This window comes from Balaenoptera borealis (genome assembly GCF_965194805.1).
Source record: "Balaenoptera borealis genome assembly, chromosome: 14".
Lineage (NCBI taxonomy): Eukaryota > Metazoa > Chordata > Mammalia > Artiodactyla > Balaenopteridae > Balaenoptera > Balaenoptera borealis.
This window is the reverse complement of record NC_138875.1, coordinates 44,698,255-44,720,002: the sequence shown is the minus strand read 5'-3', so window position 1 is coordinate 44,720,002 and position 21,748 is coordinate 44,698,255. Positions and strand designations below refer to the sequence as shown.

Genomic DNA, 21,748 nt, shown 5'->3' with positions numbered 1-21,748 from the left:
TCTTTGGAACTGGTTCCAAGCTTTGTTTACAGAGAAAGAGACCCCTCCAAGCCTCCGAGCCCACAGAGACAGAAGGAAGAAACTCGGCCTCCCTCACAAGATGAGCAACAAGCTCTCCACACTGGCAGCTCCAGACATCAGGGTCCCTGATGACTTAATCTCGGGACAGCTGAACGCAAGTTAGAAGCCTTTGTTCAGGTGCTGCAGGCTCTTCAGGAGACGGTGGTCCCATCCCAAAGGATGGTGCTGTCGCCTCTCAGGACATTCCCGCCCCAGCAGCAGAACCCAGCATCCCACGCCCTGATCGGTGAGAGTGACGGCCACCAAGGCCCCTGTCCTAGGGACCCTGCAGTTCCCTGAGCTTGTCCCTCCGCTTGGGGACAATCACCTGCTCACTTCTCTAATTATCCACTGGGATGCTCTCATTGACACTGGAGCCCAAATTACGTTGCTTCCCCGAACCCCTCCAAACATAAATGAAGGGCACCCTGTAAATTACAAGGCATAGCGAGTAGGATAGCAGAAGTCACTACTGGAACAACCTTTCTTAGAAATCTTTTAGTGGTGGCCCCTTCACCTTACCTTTTCCTGACATGGGTATGGGTGCCCTGACCACATACATGGAGGAACGGGACCCACACCTGGTCCCAAGGAGTATAATCCCCACCATCTTGGGCCTTGCAGCTCTGCCACCCGGGGGGGAACCCTGACTCCTCTGGCTTCCCTGATCCCGCAGCCTGTGCCCACTGTGGGTCCCAGGCCCTGGTGTCGTCACACACGTGGTTCTCCACGCGTTTCTCCTTCCCTCCACCTCCCCGCACCCCGGAGTCCTGTCTGCTCACACCAGGGCACTTCAGTCTCCCTGAGAACACCCACAACACTGAACAGACCCTCCCAATTCAGCTCTCTGCCCCCTCATGTCAAAGCCTGCCATATTCACCCCCATTATACTGGGAGTAGGTCTGCTACTACCCTCAACAGGACTGAGGCGCCTCGAGGTGACCCTGCACTGAGCATAAAACAACATTACAGCAAACCCCAACCTGTGAGCCACCCCGGCCGAGCACTCTGGGCTGTTAGACCAAAGCCCAGCCTTAGCGCAGCAGCAGTGTGATTCTTCAGCACAGACAGCGTGGGTAACCGTTTAGCTCTAGATTACTCACTGGCCCAGGAAGGAGGTGTACGTGCTGTAAGGGGCACCACCTGCTGTGTGTACATTAATAGTTCTGGACAAACTCAGACAAATGTACAAAAGATGGCCCGAGATGTGGTACTAGTATTCCACAATCTCACCTAAGTTTTAAATCAAATACCTATCTTAACCTTATCCAAGGGCTTTGATTTATCTTCTTGGCTAGACCCCGGCTAATGGGGGGAGAGTGGTTACAGATGGGATTTCAAATTGTCATTTGTCTAGTGATATTGCTGATGGCATTTCTGCTTTGCTCAAATGTTTCGTGTGCTGGGTGATCAAAACCCTGCCAGGGGCTTTTACTATCTCCACCGTCCAGACGGTGCCTATGATTTTCCCTAAAGATTAATGCTGAGGCATCACGGGATCAACTGTGATGAGAAAAACAACTTTTGTTTTTCTGAGTTGCTGCCTAGGCATTTCACGGTGCGATATCCCTGCTCACATCCAGTGTCTGGACATTTAGATAAGGGCTTGAGTTTAGGATTCCTGCCGTAAGTTCCCACCTTGCTTTTCCAGAGGCACCTTTTAAAACAACCACTTAGAATTAAGGCCAAGAAAACTTTGTGACCTCTGCCCCAACCACCTTATAAGAAACAGATGCTTGGTACCCTGCTCTCATCTCCGGGGACGGAAGACTGCCCTTCCCGCCAGCTCTCTGCACCCTCCTCCCCAGCTCCCAGGATCCATAAGTAAGAAAGCTTACGACTCTACTTCCTTGGCGTGGGTGTATTGAAACTGCACCTTCCATCAAAACAACCCTGTGGGTTCCACTTCCCCAAAGCGGGAGCTCAGATGCTGAGGGAACTAGCTACCTGCCAACCACGTGTGGGGGGCTCATGCCCCTTTATTCAAACAGGTCATAATCTGCATATTCTTAATTTAATACACCAGCTCCAGCTAGTCAACACATGCTATTAGAAAGAATACTTATTTCCTGTGCATAGGAAGTGAAGGGAAAGGGGCACATTATAGAGAGTGGCCAGGAAGAGGCATGGAGAAGATGAACTAGTGGTGACACGGTTTCCAAACTACCCTCAGTGGAAAGAACCTCTCGAGGTGAGCCTGTGGTCAGGACCTCAAGTCCTTCCTCCCTACTGCACCCACTAAGGCTACTCTCATCTCCTTTACCTACCAGGTGTCCCCTCCAGGTTTCACTCAAGAAAGTGTTTCACCTTCCTACACTGTTGGTGGGAATGTAAACCACCATTATGGAGGACAGTATGGAAGTTCCTTAAAAAACTAAACATAGAGCTATCATATGATCCAGCAATCCCACTCCCGGGCATGTATCCAGAGAAAAACATAATTTGAAAAGATACTTATGCACCCCAATGTTTACTGCAGTACTATTTACAACAGCCAAGACATGGAAACGATCTTATTGCCCATCGACAGAGGAATGGATAAAGAAGATGTGGTATATATACACAATGGAATACTACTCAGCCATAAAAAAGAATGAAATAATGCCATTTGCAGCAACATGAATGGACCCAGAGATTATCATACTAAGTAAAGTAAGTCAGACAGAGAAAGACAACTATCATATGACATCACTTATATGTGAAATCTAAAAAAAAAAAAAAAAGATACAAATGAACTTATTTACAAAACAGAAACAGATTCACAGACTTAGAAAACAAACTTATGGTTACCAAAGGGGAAAGGTGGGGGGAAGGATAAATGAGAAGTTTGGGATTAACATTTACACACTACTATATATAAAATAGAAAATCAACAAGGACCCACTGTATAGCACAGGGAACTCTGCTCAATATTCTGTATTAACATACATGGGAAAAGAATCTGAAAAACAATGGATATATGTATATTTATAATTGAATCACTTTGCTGTACACCTGAAACTAACACAACATTGTAAATCAACTATACTCCAATATAAAATAAAAATTTTAAAAAGAAAAAAAAAAAAAAGGAAGCATTCCAGCGCTCTAAAGCCAGGAGAGGAGGCATCCTGCTTTACTTGCAAAGAAGTAAGCAATCAGCCAGGCCAGCCCCCTTTACTTCACCTGCTGAGATTTCAAGGGCAACTGAAGAGGAAGGACCCAGTGAGCTCCAGGGACAGATCCCCACCTCCACTCTGTGCTGCACCTGAGGTTTTCCAGTGGGGACACATGCTCTCTCTCCCCAGTTAGAAATTAAAAGGTCAGAAAACATTATCTATTGGCTGAAATCTATTTACCCAGCAGTGCAATCATTCAGCACACAAATATAAACAATGTAAATAGTGATTTTCACTCTTTGGAAGGTGGGACCAGGGTTAGAAAGGAAAGAGCAGGAAAACTGGACGCCTAAGAGACCAGAGGCTGCCACTTAGCTAGAAGGAAAGTGGAAGAAGACAGTCAGCGGTGAGCTACGTCTCAGGCTGCGCACCAAAGCCTGGGTGCCAACCCCTTCTGTGTTGTGTGGGAGGGAATAACTTGGTTGTACCACTGGTTACACGGCACATTCACTCTAATGCCAATTCAGCGTGAATTGGCAAGACGTGCAACAATGCCTCCTGCTTTGGGAAGCGGGACCTGAGTGGCCTGGGATCCGTTTGGAACAGCACAGGCCCAAATCAAAAGTTTACGGTTGTGTAGGTTACAACACGTCACATGACATGGTTTAGGATATTATTTTTTTCTATTAAAGTATAATTCTTAAAATAGCAAATATTCAATACATATGAATTACCTGCATTTAAATTTTACTTGAAATGTAAGAAAAAAATGTAAGGCATATCCTCTCTAGCCAAAGAGCTGTCTTCTCCATAAATCAACAAGTTTCAATGACTACTTCACTCAGTTTGGGGCCTACCTGTATTTTTTGGTCTCTAAAGCCTAATTCTGGATACTCTGGCTCTTGTCAGTGCTTTACCCTCAGGGTTCCCAGCGTGCACAGCCCAAAGACCTGATGACGTTGTCAGAGAAACCCCTGAATTTCCTCTAGAAATATCCCTTCAGGTGAATTATTTTCCAAAGTCAGAAAACGACTTTTACGATAAGGTGGCACCTCCCTTCCCCCACCCTCTGGGCGGCTGACCGAGGGCAGCTCAGAGGCTGAAAGGTTCCATGAGTCATCTTGCCCCCGGTCACACACAGCCGCCTTTGAAGCCGCCACCAGAAACTGCCCACGTCCAGTGCTTTCCTTTGGCTTCTCAACGTCTGGAATTGTATAACGTCTACCTACACAAACAACTTCTCACTCAATTATTCTTGAAGTGACCCAAATCCTAGTATTCTAAACAGAGTGGTTTTTTAGTCACACATCTCCAATGCCAAGGGCAATGCCTGGACACAGGATGGGTGAATGAATAAATGGATGGAAGGATGAACGAATGGATGCATGAATAGATGAGTAGGAATGGCAGAGCTGGCCATGTCGAATCCCGTCTCACCTCTCTCTCTGCTTCCTTCCTCCCTGCATTTCCGATCCTTGGCTCCATCAGGTGCTAAAATATGCCTTTAAGACATTCGTACAAAAGATGTCCCACGTGTAGATGACCCAGCCTCCTGGACAGTCCAAGTTCTCATCGCCTAATCTTGGCCACAACACACAGTTCTAACACCCAGTTTCCTCCCTGGCTCACTGTTTTCTCCTGCTTTACTCCGAATGACTATCTGTAACCTCTAGTTAACAGTCTTTGCTATCTGCTCCCAGCTTTGCCTTGTAATCCCTCCAATGAGCCTCTGGTCCACACCTGTAGGCCTCATACCCTTTATTATACTTTTCCAAATTGTTCTCTAGTCCCTGACTATTGAAAAAATGACAATCTCCTTTAATGTCATAACCCACCACCACTCTTACTATATTTCCTCAGTTCTGAGACACGTGTCATTCATGTTTTAGCATTCTGACCTAGGGACATACCCTACAGTGTGTGCATTTAACGTACTGCTTCTTTCTTGTTTCCAAGAAGCCATTATGAAATTAATGATGTGGTTTGTCAAGAAAATATGGTATATCACATACCCCTCTGGCCTTTTCAAATGTGTTCTCTCGAACCATTCAGTTGCCAAGAAGTTTCCATATACTGTATCTCAGTGTCTTTTCTAGAATACCACCTCCACTCCTCATCTTAAGTGAAACACTATTCGTCCTTTCAAACTGTGCTCAGTGCTTACTTTCTGAGGTCCACAATCTTGAGGGTGAAGCATATAAGAAGGTACTCTGCAGACTTATACCTACACCTCACAAAAAATAATTACTCCCTTCTTTCATAAATTTACCTCCTTTGAAGTTTACGACTTTCAGCCGAACCACATTCACCAAGAGGTGCCCTCCTCTCCCTGGACATCCTGCGTGTAACACCCAGCTCCATATTCACACCCTGAGCACCACCGTCACCTAGGATGAGTGGCAGTGTCAGAGCTGAAGGCCAGTCAGTTCTGGCTTCAGCTTCTCTCTGCTGTCTCCACATTTTTCCTGTCTCTATGGTCTCCGAATAAAGCAGCTGATTAATTTTGGTGGAGTGGCTAAGAATCACCGGGCCTGCCTGTTGAGAATGGAAGTCCCGGGCCCATTCTCAGAGCCCCTGTGTCAGTACACATGCATGGGTCATGTTTGTGGGCACCCAGCTTTACATGAACACATTTCAGGGGCTTGAACTGCCCGCCACTGAGTCCTGCCTCCCAGAGGAAGAAGCTACTTCTTCACTTTCCCAACCTCTCCAGCAAAGAGAAACAGTCAAGTGACAAGATGCACCCGAAGGTGACTCTGAAACAGAAGTGAACATGAGGACGTGGGCACTCTGCAAAACTGCCTTTCAGTAAAAGTGCTGGCAGAAGCTTCTGGCATTAAGGAGTGGCACCTCTGGGCATGGCTGGTCGGAGTTGTGATCTCTGCCAAGTGGCAACAGGAGATGCTGTCCAGAGTGGTCTGGGCCTTGCTCTGGTGGCTCAGCCTCTGAACCGACCTCTGTGACCACCCAGGTTTTTTTAACCAGCATCCCCGTGGCTTCTGGTGTAGATCATTTCTGGACCACACTTAGAGAAACCCAGCTCCACGAGTTTCACCCAATCACAGCAACTGACTGAATGTTTGTTCCCCCCACCCCCTAAATTCATATTTTGAAATCTTAACCCCAAATGTGATGGTTTTAGGAGGTGGGGCCTTTGGGGAGTGATTACATCATGAGGATGAAGCCCTCATGAATGGGATTAGTGCCCTTGAGACCCCAGAGAGATCCCTCACCCTTTCCACCATGCGAGGATACAGCAAGAAGACAGCCATCTATGAAGCAGGAATCAGGCCCTCACCAAATACCAAATCTGCTGGCACAATCTGAGATGTCCATCCACCAGAACTGTAAGAAATAAATATTTGCTGCTTAAGCCATCCAGTCTATGGTATTTTTGCTATAGCAGCCCGAACAGACTAAGACACACCAATATACTCACACACACTGTTATTTTCCCTCCCTTCCTGACCTGCCACACCTGATCAACAATTCTCCATGCTCAAATTCTTCACCCAAGAAATACCACTGAAGAAAATCACGTAAGCACATAATCCCACCACTGAGGTGACAGTACCTAATTTATTGCCTTAAACATAGTAATCTTTCAGCAGAAACAAGCGTTATATTCTTTGTACATTTTGACCCCCACGGGGTAGGGAGAGGGCTCTCTTGGCTAACTGGTTAGCGAGCACCTTTTCATGTATGATTGCTTGACTCCACTTTGCATGCCCTACAACGTTCAAAATATCTACTCCTCCTTTACAAGCTGCTCCATCCTTCTTGGCCGCCCCCTCACACGTCTGTGGCCTCTCCTACTATATTAGGAACATAGAAGCAACAGGCCTGAACCCCCTTAACCTCCCCCCACCTCATCTCCAAATGAACGTCACTCCTGCCTCAGGGCAGGATGTGTCCCTACTACTTTCCAAGGCCAGTTCTTCGACCTGAGCACATTCTGTGTCCTGTCACTTTCTCCAGGATCCAGGCTCCCTGGATGCTTCCCTTCTCCTGCCTTCACTCCCCATCCGTCCAGAGTCTTCCCCTCCATGCCCGCAGCGCTTAAAGTTCACTGAAGTCCATCTCTTCCTAAAACGTTCTCGCCTTAACTCCACCTCCTCCACAGATTCCTTCCCCCCAGTCTCCTTCCCTTTCCCGCCAAACTTCTTTGTTTTATTCATTTATTATTATTATTTGGCCACGCCACGCAGCTTGCAGGGATCTTAGTTCCCCGACCAGGGATGGAACCTGGGCCCCCTGCAGCGGAAGGCGGAGTCCTAACCACTGGACAACCAGGGAAGTCCCAAACGTCCTTGTTTTAAACCAACTAGTTTTTACAGACTTCTGAGTCACTTCTCAGGACAGTATACCTTGCTTCTCACGCTGCCGCCCCACTGGAATTGTGCCGACTGTGGTTCCGTGAGTGTTCTTCGTGCCCAATTCAATGGCCTTTCACAGTCCCTCATTCTACCTGCTCTGAGGTATGTGACAAGGTGGAGCCCTCTCCTTGCTGTCCTCTGGAACACCGTCCTCTGACTCCCCTATGTCCCTGGCTGCCTTCCCTTCTTTGTTGACCACCCCTCGCCCCTCAGACACGGATGTTCTCCAGGGGTCCACTCGTAGGACCTCACCTCCTCTCATCTCCAGCCCAGAACCCTCTGAAGAAATTCAGATGCCAAAAGAACTCTCCTGAGCTTTAAACAGAACAGGCCCAACACTGAACTCATTCACTTCCCCGTTCTCCAAATGTGAGGTTTACCCCGCATTACATGTTTCAGTTAACGGCCACCGAGCCAGAAACCTGGAAAGCAACCCTGATCCCTCAGCTGGTCACCACGTCTCTTCTCTTCGGCGCCACAGCCCCGGCGCGTGCCCGTTGTTCCTCTGGGGCCCATGCAGGAAGCTCCTCACGGCCCCTCCAGATCCCGGCACTTCCCCATGCTCATCCATTCTCAACTTCTCATCAGGATCTTCTTTCTAAACTACCGTCCTCGTCACACCATGTATCTACCTAAAGCAGATGAAGGTTACATTCCCTAAAGCAGTGTTTTCTGGGGCTTCCCTGGTGGCGCAGCGGTAAAGAATCCGCCTACCAATGCAGGGGACACGGGTTCGAGCCCTGGTCCGGGAAGATCCCACATGCCACGGAGCAACTAAGTCCGTGCGCCACAACTACTGAGCCTGCGCTCTAGAGCCCGCGAGCCACAACTACTGAGCCCATGTGCCACAACTACTGAAGCTTGCGTGCCTAGAGCCCGTGCTCCACAACAAGAGAAGCCCCCACAATGAGAAGCACGAGCACTGCAACGAAGAGTAGCCCCCACTCGCCGCAACTAGAGAAAGCCCATACGCAGCAACGAAGACCCAACGCAGCCCAAAATAAATTATTTTTTTTAAAAAAGCAGTGTTTTCTGTTCTTGTTTTTACCCTTTTTTGTCCCTAGACCCTTGGAAAACCATGTGCCCTTATCTTAGAGAGATACACACTGGGCTGTAAATCAACCCTCTGCACACACTCTCAGGGGCTCCGTCCCCTCTGATGCCCACCTCACAGCTGCCAACAGATTCATGGAACCCAGGCAGCCCTCGGGCTGGTGAGTCCTTTACACAGGGCCCTTCACCTCCCTATGCAGCACACATCCCACTACACACCCACCCCGGTCACAGCGGACCACTCCCCATTCTTAGAACACAGGGCCTCCTGTGCTAGGACACTGCCCCCTCAGCTACCTGCTGAACTGTCCTGCAAGACCCACTTCCAATGTCCCCTCTCTCTGAAGTCTCTCTTTCCTTCCAGAAGGAACTGCTGTCTCCCTTTCGTCACATAACAACCCTTCCTCCGAATGTGTCACCCGCTCCAGCCGGCAGGCACGTACTCAGCTGTGTTTCTCCCCACCTGCCCCTGCGAACAACACAGGGGCAGCAGAAGGCGGGTCACGACTGCTCCGTTACTCTACAATGGCCCCCATCACTCTTTTCTACAATAAATGTGGGCATGATGGTTTGTTACATTAAGCATTACCTGAGCTTCTCTGAAGTTTATAAATTCATCTCAAAAAGTCCTTGTAGCTTTTGTTATGCTCCTAAGGCTAGCAACTATAGAAACTATCAGGGTTAAACCGCAAAGGCAACTACTCCAAAAATGCTAAGGACAAAATATATAAAAGTCATTACAAGTGCACTCTATTTGAATAGGAATTAAAAGATAGGAAATCTACGGGTAAGTCCATCTTCATTTTAATGCAAAGTGCACAACTGACATTTTCCATCTCTAACCTCATCCAGAAAATCAAAACATCCATGCTAAGCACTTACTATTTTTCAGCTCTAGATAAAGTGAACTGTTAGCACGGAGAGTGTCACATAAATATAATAACACTGAAAGTGGATTTGCCCTCCAGAGAATCTATAAATACTAACAGTAACAAAGACGTATTCACTCATATTGTACAAATAACATTTAAAGTAGATTTTATACTGTAATTGATTGAATGTGAAATAATGCTGAAATCCATGAAATCAACTTTATGTGAATTCCAACTGGAGAAGTTCAAACTTCATCTTTATGGTAATCCAGTGCCAGCAAAAATCAAAAAGAAGTTACAGCTAGATAATCAAACAACAATTTTAAGCCTTAACTTCACTTCTGGTGATTATAGGAATTCAGTATCATACATACTTGAATGGTTTTCATCTAAGTAGATCATCTTCTTACACAGACTCTCCTTGACTATTATTTGGGGAGGTATGGTATTCAATTATTTTGTGTGACAGGACAATAAGATTTTTATACTTAGGTATTTTACTATGCTGTTCTCTTTCATCAATGGGAAACAATTCTGTTAATTAAAAACAAATTAAGGATGCGTAGCTAAGTAAAAAATGCCTTAACTCCACACATTTCTCCTGGGTTTCTCACTCCCTTGATCATTGTAAAATCTGGCTCCATCATTCAAAGAAGTGAGGAAAAGGAAAGGGAACAGCAAATTAACGTCTACCAAGCTTTCAGCGCTGTGCTTCTCTTTATCCTCGCAACACTGTGACGCTGGCATGTAATCCCAGATTTTACAGATAGGCAAACTGAGGCTCTACTCTGCAGTGGTCACAGGACTAGTGGGGGGGCTCTCCAGGATGGCTCGTGCCAGGCCCCTTCCTAAGGAGTTATCTGTATGTGGGCATATTTTCCACTAAACAATCTCATCAGGTTGGCCACAGCTAATTGGACAAGGGATTGGTGCTGGACCCAAAGCCGGCAGAGCCGTGACGAGGCCTTCTGTGAAAAGGTAGCTGGCCAAACGGGTGTGATCCTCTCTTGCAGAAGAATGCAAGACTGATGGAAGCAGAGAGAAGAAGCAGGAGAACCAAGACATTCAGCGAAAGGCAGTGCGGAGCAGCCGTGACACAATCTCTCAAGCATGTGACGGGAGCATTTACGACTTACGGGGCTGGGGGAGAGGAGGGCAAGCGGGAAGGCCCGGCAGGCAAGATGCTCTGAAACAGACTTTAATTAGTACCCACAAAGCACTGATTAAGAAAATGGCAACTAAACCAAGAACAGAAAGATTTCCTAAAACTATAAATCCTTGAATATGCAAATTATGAAAATGAAACTACTGCAATCAATATTTCAACAGAACATTACACCCAATGGTTTCAGTACTACACAGACAAAAACATTCATTTTTAGAAAGCCAAGGCTGCAATGACAAAGTAACGACAAATACATAGCCACAAAAACCATAGCTTCATTCTCTATTATGGGACAGCAAGGAGATAACAATATTAGAATCAGCTGAGGATTTTTTTTTTTTTTTTTTAAATACTCAGGCCCTGCATCCAATTACTAAAATCAGAAACTTAGCGGTTGGGTCCAAGAATGATGAAAGCTATGGTGCAGCCAGGATCAATTCTAGATCAGTGGGTCTGTGGCCCAGGGATCACCAACATCGGCATGACCTGGGAACTTATCAGAGATGAAAATTCTCAGACCCCACTCCACATCTACTGACTCTGAAACTCTGAAGGTAGGTCCAGCAATGTGTGCTTTATAAGGCTGTCCAGTGATTCCGATGTACCCTAAAGCGTGAGAACCATGGCCTTAGGTGATAATAAAAGGTGAATCGTACTTTTTATTACAGATATATCTATCAACAACATACTGAAAAAATTCTACAAACATGACAGGCAAAGATGAACTTCCTCAATAAAGAAAAGTTACATAAAGACATAAAAAACACACCTTAGGCACTGAGGACATTAAGACACGTGGATAAATAAGCAATTCAAAATAACGTATATTTGAATTTTAATTACATAAAAATCAAGATACTAACTTATATGTACAAAGTATGCTTAAAATCAGAGGAGGGAGACACAAAAAATAAAAAACTGCAAAATAGGGCTTCCCTGGTGGCGCAGCGGTTGAGAATCTGCCCGCCAATGCAGGGGACACGGGTTCGAGCCCTGGTCTGGAAGGATCCCACATGCCGCGGAGCAACTGAGCCCGTGAGCCACAACTACTGAGCCTGCGCGTCTGGAGCCTGTGCTCCGCAACACGAGAGGCCGCGACAGTGAGAGGCCTGTGCACCGCAATGAAGAGTGGCCCCCGCTTGCCACAACTAGAGAAAGCCCTCGCACAGAAACAAAGACCCAACACAGCCATAAATAAATAAATAAATAAATTTAAAAAGAAAAAAACAAAAAAAAACTGCAAAATAACAGCCGTGTGGCTTCTGAGTGATTACAGAGGTTTTTTTAAACGATAATGTATTATCTTCATAATTTTGAAAAAAATATGTTTAAAATACAGTATCTTGATCCCTTCCTCATATTATACACAAAAATTCAAAACAAAATTGTAAAATTATTGGAAGGAAATAAAAGAGTATTCGTATGGCTTTTGGGTAATAAGGAAAGCTTTCTTAAGACCAAAACAAGCAAAAACCTTAAATAATGTGATTGATACACTTAGAAACATAATTTTAAACGTCTATAAAATAAAAGACTCCATAAACAAAATGAAAAGACTAGCCAATTGCAACACATATTGCAGACAACAGGTCACTGCTGGAATATATATAAAGAACTCCCACTGATCAATACAAAAATCTAATTAACCAGTAAGGAACCGATAAAACGGTAACTGAGTCACAGGAGAGAAAACTCAAAACTACTCACAAACACAGGAAAAGTCACTCAAACCCACCAGTAATGAAGAAAGTAAGAACTGAAACAAGATACTTTTTTTGATTTGTCATAAGAGCAAAAAGTGTTTTATCTATAAGAATAGCAAACTTTTTAAAGTCCATCAATATCAAAGTGGTGCATTCATGCTTTGCCCCTGGGGATATAAACTGGTACCGCTGCTGTGGACTGCAATCACGCCAGCCTACCTAGCAATTCCACTTTTAGGCATGAACCCTCAAGCACACGTGCACAGGGAAATCTGTATGATGTTGTTCCTTACAGCACTGCTTTGTGGTAACCAAAGAGTGGAAACAACCTAAATTTCCATCAGCAGAGAAAAAGGTAAATGAAATGTGGTACATTTATTCAATTATTCAAAGATACACTACAGAACAGTTAAGGGAAATAAACTGATCTCTATGTACCAGCATGGACAGTTCTCAGAAAATAATTAAGAAAGCAAGTTACAGAATGAAATGTAATTTTAAAATCATTTATATAATTTCTTAAAACCTTTGAAACGTTCTAATTTCCTATCTATGTAAAAGATAATGTTAAAATCATTTTAAGGATAATTTTAAGAATACACATCAAACTCACAATAGAGGTGAGGTTACTTCCTGGTAAGGCATAAGCTTTCTCTTTAGCTTTTCAATCCTCCTCCCCCTCCCAAAAAACTGCTTTCCACCCCGCTCAAAAACAAGTCAAATAACATGCTACGTGATATGAATATGAGCACCCCCAATAATGGCCTGAGGGTGATGTGCTCAAACTATGCGATTTTATTTTATTATAATACAAGCAAATAGTTAAGTCAAAAGTAGATGAAACTTACGCATGTAAGGCAGCTTTTCTGGGCAGGGGAGGTATGGCGAATATGTGAAGTTTCCCGGAAGATACGTTGTTGCTTGAACAAGATAATCACTTGAATTATTGCCTTCAGGATAATCTTAAGAGAGAGAGAGAAAAGTTACAACCAAAAAATTGCCTTTTGCTTTCTTTGCTCCTGGTATGAAATGTGTCACCGTCAGTGCGTAAAGACTACAATCTGCAATCTGCAGCAGTACTTAAAGGCAATTATCTATAAAGAACTAGAGAAAAGCAAAATACAGCTGCCGTGACTACTCTCCCATTCACCCTTCACCGCTGCCAGACGGGACCTCTCAGCATGATTTCCCCAGGGGGAACCTGGGGCAAGTTTGCGGAGCGGCAAGACCTGATCCGTGCGTACACACAGAGCAGGCCCATTTGCGACTGTAAGAGAACAGGTGCTCCCACCCTTCCCCCAGCTGAGCCACTTCGAAAGAGGTAGTGAAAGTACACCAGGGGATCCTCGCCAGTATCAAGCAGCCCAAGGTGTTCTGGACAGCCACAGAGCTACAGCACACTGCTTCCACCTCCACAGAGCAGAGGGTGGGAGTAATGTTTTCTCACCACCTCACACTTGAGAAACTGCGATTTACCCACTCAACTGACTTTTGTAATACAGCCCATTTAAAATCCTGAAATTAGTCATTCCCAACCCGTGGGCTGCAGTTTCTGGAGAGCCCTGGAGCTGTTATTACATTAGGTCCTTTATCTTTAGAGTCAGCAAATTATGGAACACCGAGGGTACGGTTTAGAGCGCCAAAGTCAAGTGCTGAGTTCAAATCCTGCCCCAACACGCACTAGCTTTGTGGTACAAAGCAAGGGAACAAAGTTTCTCATCTGCGCCTACCTCACGCTGTCGTTTTCAGATTTCAGAAAGACAAGTGTACAAAGTGCTCAGAACAATCCCTAGCCCATATGCATATTCAGGAACTTCAGCTATGAGTGACCGCTTTAGAAATAAGCCCCTGACTCAACCTGGAACAGTCAGAGCCTTGGGAATTTTAAACTTGGAACCAAGGAGCTCACATTTCAGTCCCTTTCTGGAACAAAGTTCTGAGATGCAAATCTGGGAACCATGACCTGCCAGCTTCCTGCTATGTAAGAGGAAGCTGGTCTGAGAGAATGAGACCAACATGTGGTGAGTAAGAGATGAGAAATGGAAACCGCTGATTAAACTACCGTCTGTCTTCTGGATCACAAACCCTGTACCCACAGGAAATGAAGTTCTAGTAGACACTTTAGGAAAATGTGAAGACTTTCAGTCTTCAGTAATCTGCTCTGATAAGAGAGGTATTCCTATCAGAACTGGCCTGCATGCAGAGTTAGAAAAGGGGAGAACGGGCATATGACTTAAAAGAGAGGCCTGTCAGCCAGAGACCAGCAAGCAAAAGGCTGAAGGTCAAAATCACAGCCTTACTGAACTGTAAGAGCTAAACCCTCTCACCGCAGAATCCTGGAAATCGAATATGAAGCATGTGAGAAGAGTCAAAGAAAACTAAACACCTCCCGTCCACGGCTTGGCCTAACATAAATATTCACTCATCATCAAAATACAATAGATGACAGGAATTCCCTAGCAGTCCAGTGGCTAGGTCTGCGCACTTCCACTGCGAAGGGCCTGGGTTCAGTCCCTGGTCGGGGAACTAAGATCCTGCAAGCCACGTGGTGTGACAAACAAATAAATAAATAATAAAGTAAACTGAAGAAATTCTTTAAAAAAAAAAAATATACAGTAGATGGGGATGCAGCCTGGGAGCCAGGATGGCACTTTGGAGCAAAGAGACAACACCCTACCTTCAGGCCCACCTTCTGGAAGGGGCCTTGCAGAGCGGAACCCCTTATGAATAAGTGGAAACACCTTATGAATTTGGAAAGGCATCAGTAAGGCTTTAAGGTAAGTGTGTTACCAGAAAACCCCAACATGATAAATAGGAACCAATGATGGTACAATGGCTAAGGCCTATTCCACCAAGTGAGAACGCCCCAGTAACAGAATCCTCCCCAATGCCTTTCGACAGAGGAGCCCTGCAAAGCCTTTGATAAGGAAAATCCTCTAAGACAAAGGAGGGGGAGGGATTCAGTGGACATTAGCTGTTTTGTATGCCAAGACACACAGGGACGGACTAAGACCACGGAAACCCCTCTAGGAGCCCATACTCTGTATCTCACCCATAGTTATCTGAAAGATTTAAAGATACTAAACATAAAATAAGTGTAAGGAAGTCCAATAAAGTTCTGGTTCTTTTTTCAAAATCCCTTTAAAAATATATATCTAGATATATATCAAATTTCAAGTTATAGTAAAAAAAAAAAAAAAAGTTCTGCTTTTATGGGGATTCCCACTATGTTAGCCAAGCATCTACTCTACACAATGCATTTGCAGGAGCTGAAAATAGAAGATAGATAAGCTTGTCCCTGGGAGTGCACTGCCTTTATGTGTTCCAAAGGCAGTGTGTGTGCTCATTTTCATATAATCCTGAAGAAGATAAACATTAACACTCACGCATTCCTAATTTCTTAATGTCACGTAGTTAAATTTAAATAAGCGTATTTTCTTACTGTACATAATTTATTAATTCTTGTCATTAAAGCTTGGGCCCCTTCTCTTAGCCACACACTACGACTCTATAAATCCACACCTAACTCACAGAGATTTTAAGCTCTCCAGACATCTCTGCAACACAAACTGTTAACAGCAGCTCCCTTTGGGGAGTCTCATGGCAACAGGAGGGCTGGAGGACTGTTTCACTTTTTATTCTCATGCTAAAATGATTGAATTTTTTTTTACAAAAGAACCCATGGATCACTTTCATCAGTTTTCAAAGAACTAATGTTAAAAAAACAAAACAAAACAAAACTTAAAGACATGCAGTATCAGTATATTCATGCCCTTTAAATACAAAGTTTTGGAGCTAAACATGTTATTCCTGGCTACATCATTACAAATGATCATAGGATCTCAACTTATTGCCAGACTAATAAAAACATCTGTATCCCTTGAGTACTGTGTCCCGTGGTAGTTACGTCATCCCAAAGTATTTTGTATATAAGGCTATCCACCCCCTTGCCATTAGTCTGTAAACCTCTTTTAATTGAAATCAAATTGCCTTTGATTTCTAGCATCTAATAAAGGACCTATAACATAGTAGAAACTTACTGCAAATAAACACTTCACAACTGATAATATAGCCAACAATGATTTAAACTTTTGGAGACTCTGATGTAATAAACCCACAAAATCATTATTCCTACATAAGTGGTGAGGCCCATGGAGTATAACCCACTGCTTTCAAAATCAGGAGTTTTAAAAGGTGATGCATGACAGATTCACTGAAGGCTGATCCACCACAACTGCTGTAAAATGTAGACATTATTTCATCTAGAGAATGGATGAAAACACAGTGAGACCTGGCCCCTGCCTTCTTCCTTCCAGAGCCACACCAAACGAAAAGGAAACACAGAATGAAAACTGCTGGACAAGTCCCCTCTTCAGCTCTCACTGGACCTTAGGAGAAGAGGACCAAAGGAGACCTCTCCAGGGCTTTGGTTTCCCTGCAAAAGGCGGCTTAAAGCAGGTAATAGAAACTCAATGAGCGTTCCAGTCTATTTACTGCTAGCCTGTCGTGTCAGTCTGGCGATGTCTGACGGCCTCCGACCACGCATCCACCAAATGAGGAAGTGTGCTGGGTTATTTCTAACAAACCTACCAGCTCTAACACTGCGTGACCCTTGTCATCTGTTTTGGTAACTGCTCACTGAATACATTTTGTTTTCTTAATTTGACTGACTCCATGGGCTACAAGGCAAGGCACCATTTGATTATAAAAGAACACGGTTTCTTTACAAAAATTTTACATACATCTCTTTACACTTGGTGCTTCAGAACGTTCAGGCACAGGGTTAAAAACTCCTTTTGGGAATCAAATGTACTTAGAAATATCACAATTTGCCACTAAGTGTTAAATATTATGTTTTTGCAAACTATTTTCATTGGCATATAACACTGTATTAGTTTAAGGTGTACAACATAATGATTTGATACATGTATATATTGTGAAATGATTACCACAAGGCTAATTAACATCCATCATTTCACATGGTTAGTTTTTTTTCTTGTGATGAGAATTTTTAAGATCTAATCTAAGTGATAGTTTTCTTTTTTTTTTTGGCCGTGCCAAGTGGCATCTGGGATCCTAGTTCCCCGACAAGGGATCGAACTCACGCCCCCTGCACTGGAAGTACAGAGTCTCAACCACTGGACTGCCAGGGAAGTCCAAGTGATAAATTTTAAATGAGTCAATACATGTTCATCAACTCTCCCCTGGAGCTCAATTAGCTCTTTGTAAACCTTAGTGTCCATTATCTCCTTTTTGGCAGATTTCATCTGTACAAGTCTGTGCAGAAATAAATCACTGCATTATAAGTAGCTATTTACATTTCCATCTCTCTCAGAAACCTAGAGATCTCCACGTAAAGGGAGGATTTTTTTTTTCTTTTGGTAGGAATCCTTTATTTTTGAATAGTACTATTTGCCTTCTACAATGAATGCTAAATGCCAGATCTTCATTTTATTCTAATAATTCTAGGAAACAGGGTAGATGAAAAAGCGGGTCATAAAGAGCTTGCTGAATCTTTTAAATATACAATAGCTAGCTGGTGTAAGAACAAGTACTAGACCCAGAGTCTTCTGACCCCTAAACCAGAGATCATCAGAAGTCTGAAAGACAAGCTCTAGTCCTGGCTGACTAGTTCCTAGCTGTGCAGCCGTGGGTCAATCACTTCGTCTGGGCCCTCAGTTTTCCCAGCTGTATAATAACGGGGTTGAAGTAGGTGATCTCTAATGGTCCTTCTAGTTCTAAAGTTCCAAGATTATTTTCCCTAAAAAAAGGTAATGCGACAACGTGGAAGAAAGACTATGCTGTTTAAAGGCACAGTTTCAGGAGGATGTTTTTCTTCATCTTGTATCTCTAATATCTAGCTAAGTATACCTACACTAACTACTCAAGATAAATGAACACGGCAGAACCTCACAGTTGCCTATTCAAACTCCATTTTCCCTCTCTTCCTCGGTAACAGAACCACAATTTCATTCAGGGCAGCAGGGAGCCCAGCTCAAAGACTATCATTCCCAGGTGCCCTTACAACTAAGTTCTGGCTAATGAGACGTAAGTGGAACTACTACGTGGGACTTCCGGGAAGGGTCCTTACAAAGGGGGCACTCTATTTCTTCTTCTTCCCTCCCTTCCATCGCTCCTTCTAATGACCCAAGGGCAAACATAGAGACTGGAGACCCACAGCTATCTTAGCCTGTGAAGCTACATGACAGAGCAGAAGTGGGAAAGCATGTGAAGACTTTCTCCACAACAGAAACAGTCCTCCATCCAGACTTCTTTTGTACAAGAAGCCTCATGGGTTTAAACCACTGCAGGCAGGTTTCTCTTACAACCAAACCTAATTCCTAACTGATACAATAACCGACGGTCTCCTGAGAAGAGTTGCACCATCAGTAAAGGAACCATGTGAAAAACTTCCAAAGGTTCATAAAAAGCAAACTTTCATCAAAGGATGCACTGGTTGTTCGATCTTCACTGAAACTATGACTTGGTGAGGGGAAGAGAGGATTTCCTTTTTTTCAGCTGTGGGATGCTGCAGTGGGGTTGAGGGCAGGGCTGTCTTGCCCAAGTAACCAGTTCTCCTAATCAAAAACGCAACATTCACACATATAACTTATTCATACTCCAGGAAAAGAACCTGATTAGGCACAGATTTTATTAGCACTCACTTATACAAATACAGTAACTTAAAGATGCTTAATACTTCAGCTGAATGAACTTTTAATGAATACCTTCACATCAACTTATTCAACCAGGACAAGTCCTAGCAAAGCTTTTAAAATGTTTAAACTTCTCCTAAAATTGACCTACTGTTCAGAAGACCAATTAATGCAGAAGACCAGTTCATGAGACTTTTACCGTACTATTAAAATATCAGCTCAGATGAGACAGTTTTTCTAAAGGAAATTTCTTTAAAGTTAAAAGGAAGAAGAAAATTAAGAGTGTTTGATTGGCGGCATCATAACACAAATTAGGCAAATGCCTAGGACAGATTTTGCAGAAGCATGTGTGACATTAGATTAAGAATCAATATGTCACAGTCTTGAATTTTTAGAAGGGTCTAAAAGTATTACCCATCTTAACACCCATTTTAAGAAAATATACCTATGGTTGGGAGATAGGGACTTCCTATTAGGGTGTGGGGATATGTATGTGTGATTTACAGTGGCACAGTGAAGGAAGAACTGTTGACATAAGTCTTTCATTTTAACTGTTTAAAATGAGAATACAGTGGATGCAACAACTGATAATCAGCCACTGAACCCTTTAAAATAACACCCAATTCTACTTCAGGAAGACAATGTGGAAAACACTGCCAGAGAGGAGCACTAAGCCTCCTCCCACAGAAGTTGAATCTATTTACATCATTAAATCATTAGTTTGGTCTATTACATAGGTTTTAACCTCATGTGATTCTGATGGGGATTCTTCTTCCAGATTATATTTTAAAAAGACAAGAGCAGCTATTGATTTCCAATTTTATATGATTTCTCACCATTAGCCCCTAAAAAGGCCATACAATTATTAAGACTCTTCTATAACTAAAAACAAGTATTTTCTAGACATAGCTGGAAAACCATCTTAGGAATTAGAATGGGCATAAAGAAGATGGCAGTATGGCTAAGATGAATAAATTACTCTCTTTGTGGTTAATTTCTTTTCAACACAGTAGGGAAATTGCAAAAGTACAAGCTGTGTTTCATATTTTGTTTAAGTTATGTTTGCAAGAATTAACTTAAGTATCTTTATACAAAACCCTCATCACCTTGGTGATCATACCTTTATATATCCTAGAATACATGACAGTCCCAACTCAAGCAGTGAAAGACCCTCCCAGTGCACTTAGTAGGAGACCTTCATCTTTAACAGGAAGTTACTTGGAGGCAGAACCAGAGCTGAAGAGATTTGGTTTACTGATTTATGACTCTAAGGGTAAGAAGTGGAAGCAAAGCAAAATTAAAAAGGACGCAGTCTTACCTGTACCATTGAGTGTAGTGTTTTTATTTGTGTACAGCCTGATCATATGTCCTATTGTTTTTACATTCTCTCTCAACATTATTCCTCGAGCTTGTACCATAAAGAGATATGTGTTGGCTATAAAAGAAAAAAAAAAGAGAGAATGTCATGACTCAATAAGCTTTTTTAAAATTTTTAAAAATAATATTCAGAATTGAGGAACTGCCCAATAGACCCAAACTGACTCAATTAGTACGTCCAAAGGGAAAACAGAAATATAAAATGACTATTTCCCATTATCAAAAACTTACAAAAACAAACTCTTTTAAAAACACAATAAAATGAAAAAATTAAAGTAGTAACATCCATCCATCAAACAGAATGAGACTAAATGAACAAACTGAAATATCCTAATTCCTTTATCCATAAATGATTTTCTACTATAAAATATACTTAGAAATTTCGAAGAGGCATTTTTTTTATAAGTATTCAACCACATACTCCTAAAATTCACTTTCTCTAATTCTATATTAATTCCCTCAAACCAAAGACTCCACAAAGGTGAGGATTCCTTCTTGAATCATAAATATATCATAAATCACCATATCTAGGATGGGTATGGATCTTGCAAATTCTCAAGGCGTTGGTGGGGCATAGTGTAAAATGATCTAGAATCAATATCACTTTTGGTAATTTCTCTTAAATACCTGAACTTTTACACTCCCTTTCAATCACAAATCTACCTACCAGGACTGTAAAAGCAGATAAAATCAAAATCAATGCGGCATTTTCAAGCTGTTAATTTAATTCTCCAGAGTAAGTGCTTCAAAAATAATTTCTAATCTCCTCCTTTGGGAGAAACTGGTAATTTGACAAAGATTACAAAAATCCCTGACTTTTGAGATGGCAAGCCTCCTCAGGCACAGAAGTCAAGTCAAAAGACCTTTTCTTTTTTGGTGATTCTGCTACCATGGGCAGCTCACTGGATCTCAGTTTCCTCACCTAAAACTGGCAGTACTGCACTAGGTTTCTCTAAAGGCCCTTCTACTCTAACTTCTCCAAGCATGAAGCTAAAAATCATAAACTCCATTCAGACAAGAGGAGGAAGCTCATTTTCATAGCAAAACCAAGAAACTGCAAGGCTCAGTTAATGGCTCTTTCAATTTTAAGATAAGCTTGTCTCCCAACACAGTAATGACACTCTCGAAAAATGAATGCCGAATGAAAAAATCAAAAATGCCGACTCATTTTCTGGGCGCAGTTCTGCTTCTTCGACATGGTACAGAGAGATGAGCAAAACGTTTGCTACCTCCTTTCCCATTTTTTTGAAATTTGAACTTGCTCTAAGTACAAATGAACAGAAAATAGATAACGAGAGCAGAGAAGCAGAGTGAATTAACACTCTCTCACCTTTAAGCCATAAAACAGAGAGAAACAGAAATCCAGGTTTCACATAAGCTTTACCTCA

The 21,748-nt window shown here is 43.0% G+C and overlaps 1 protein-coding gene across 6 annotated transcripts in view; it reads right to left on the bottom strand.

The window, feature by feature from the left end:
* Positions 1-21,748, bottom strand: part of B4GALT6 (beta-1,4-galactosyltransferase 6) — a 67,251-nt gene that overhangs the window by 28,740 nt on the left and 16,763 nt on the right. For 4 of the 6 annotated variants that reach the window (XR_014234185.1, XM_082354384.1, XM_082354388.1 and 1 more), the window contains exons 2-3: positions 20,302-20,418; positions 13,176-13,289 (exon numbers count right to left, since the gene is read on the bottom strand). Coding sequence is in view for 5 of the 6 variants with exons in the window: in XM_082354384.1 (XP_082210510.1) it covers positions 13,176-13,289; positions 20,302-20,418 (231 nt within the window). In the remaining variant the exon portion in view is untranslated. The remainder of the gene's footprint in view (positions 1-13,175; positions 13,290-20,301; positions 20,419-21,748) is intronic. The other 2 variants (XM_082354387.1, XM_082354385.1) reach the window with 1 other exon arrangement.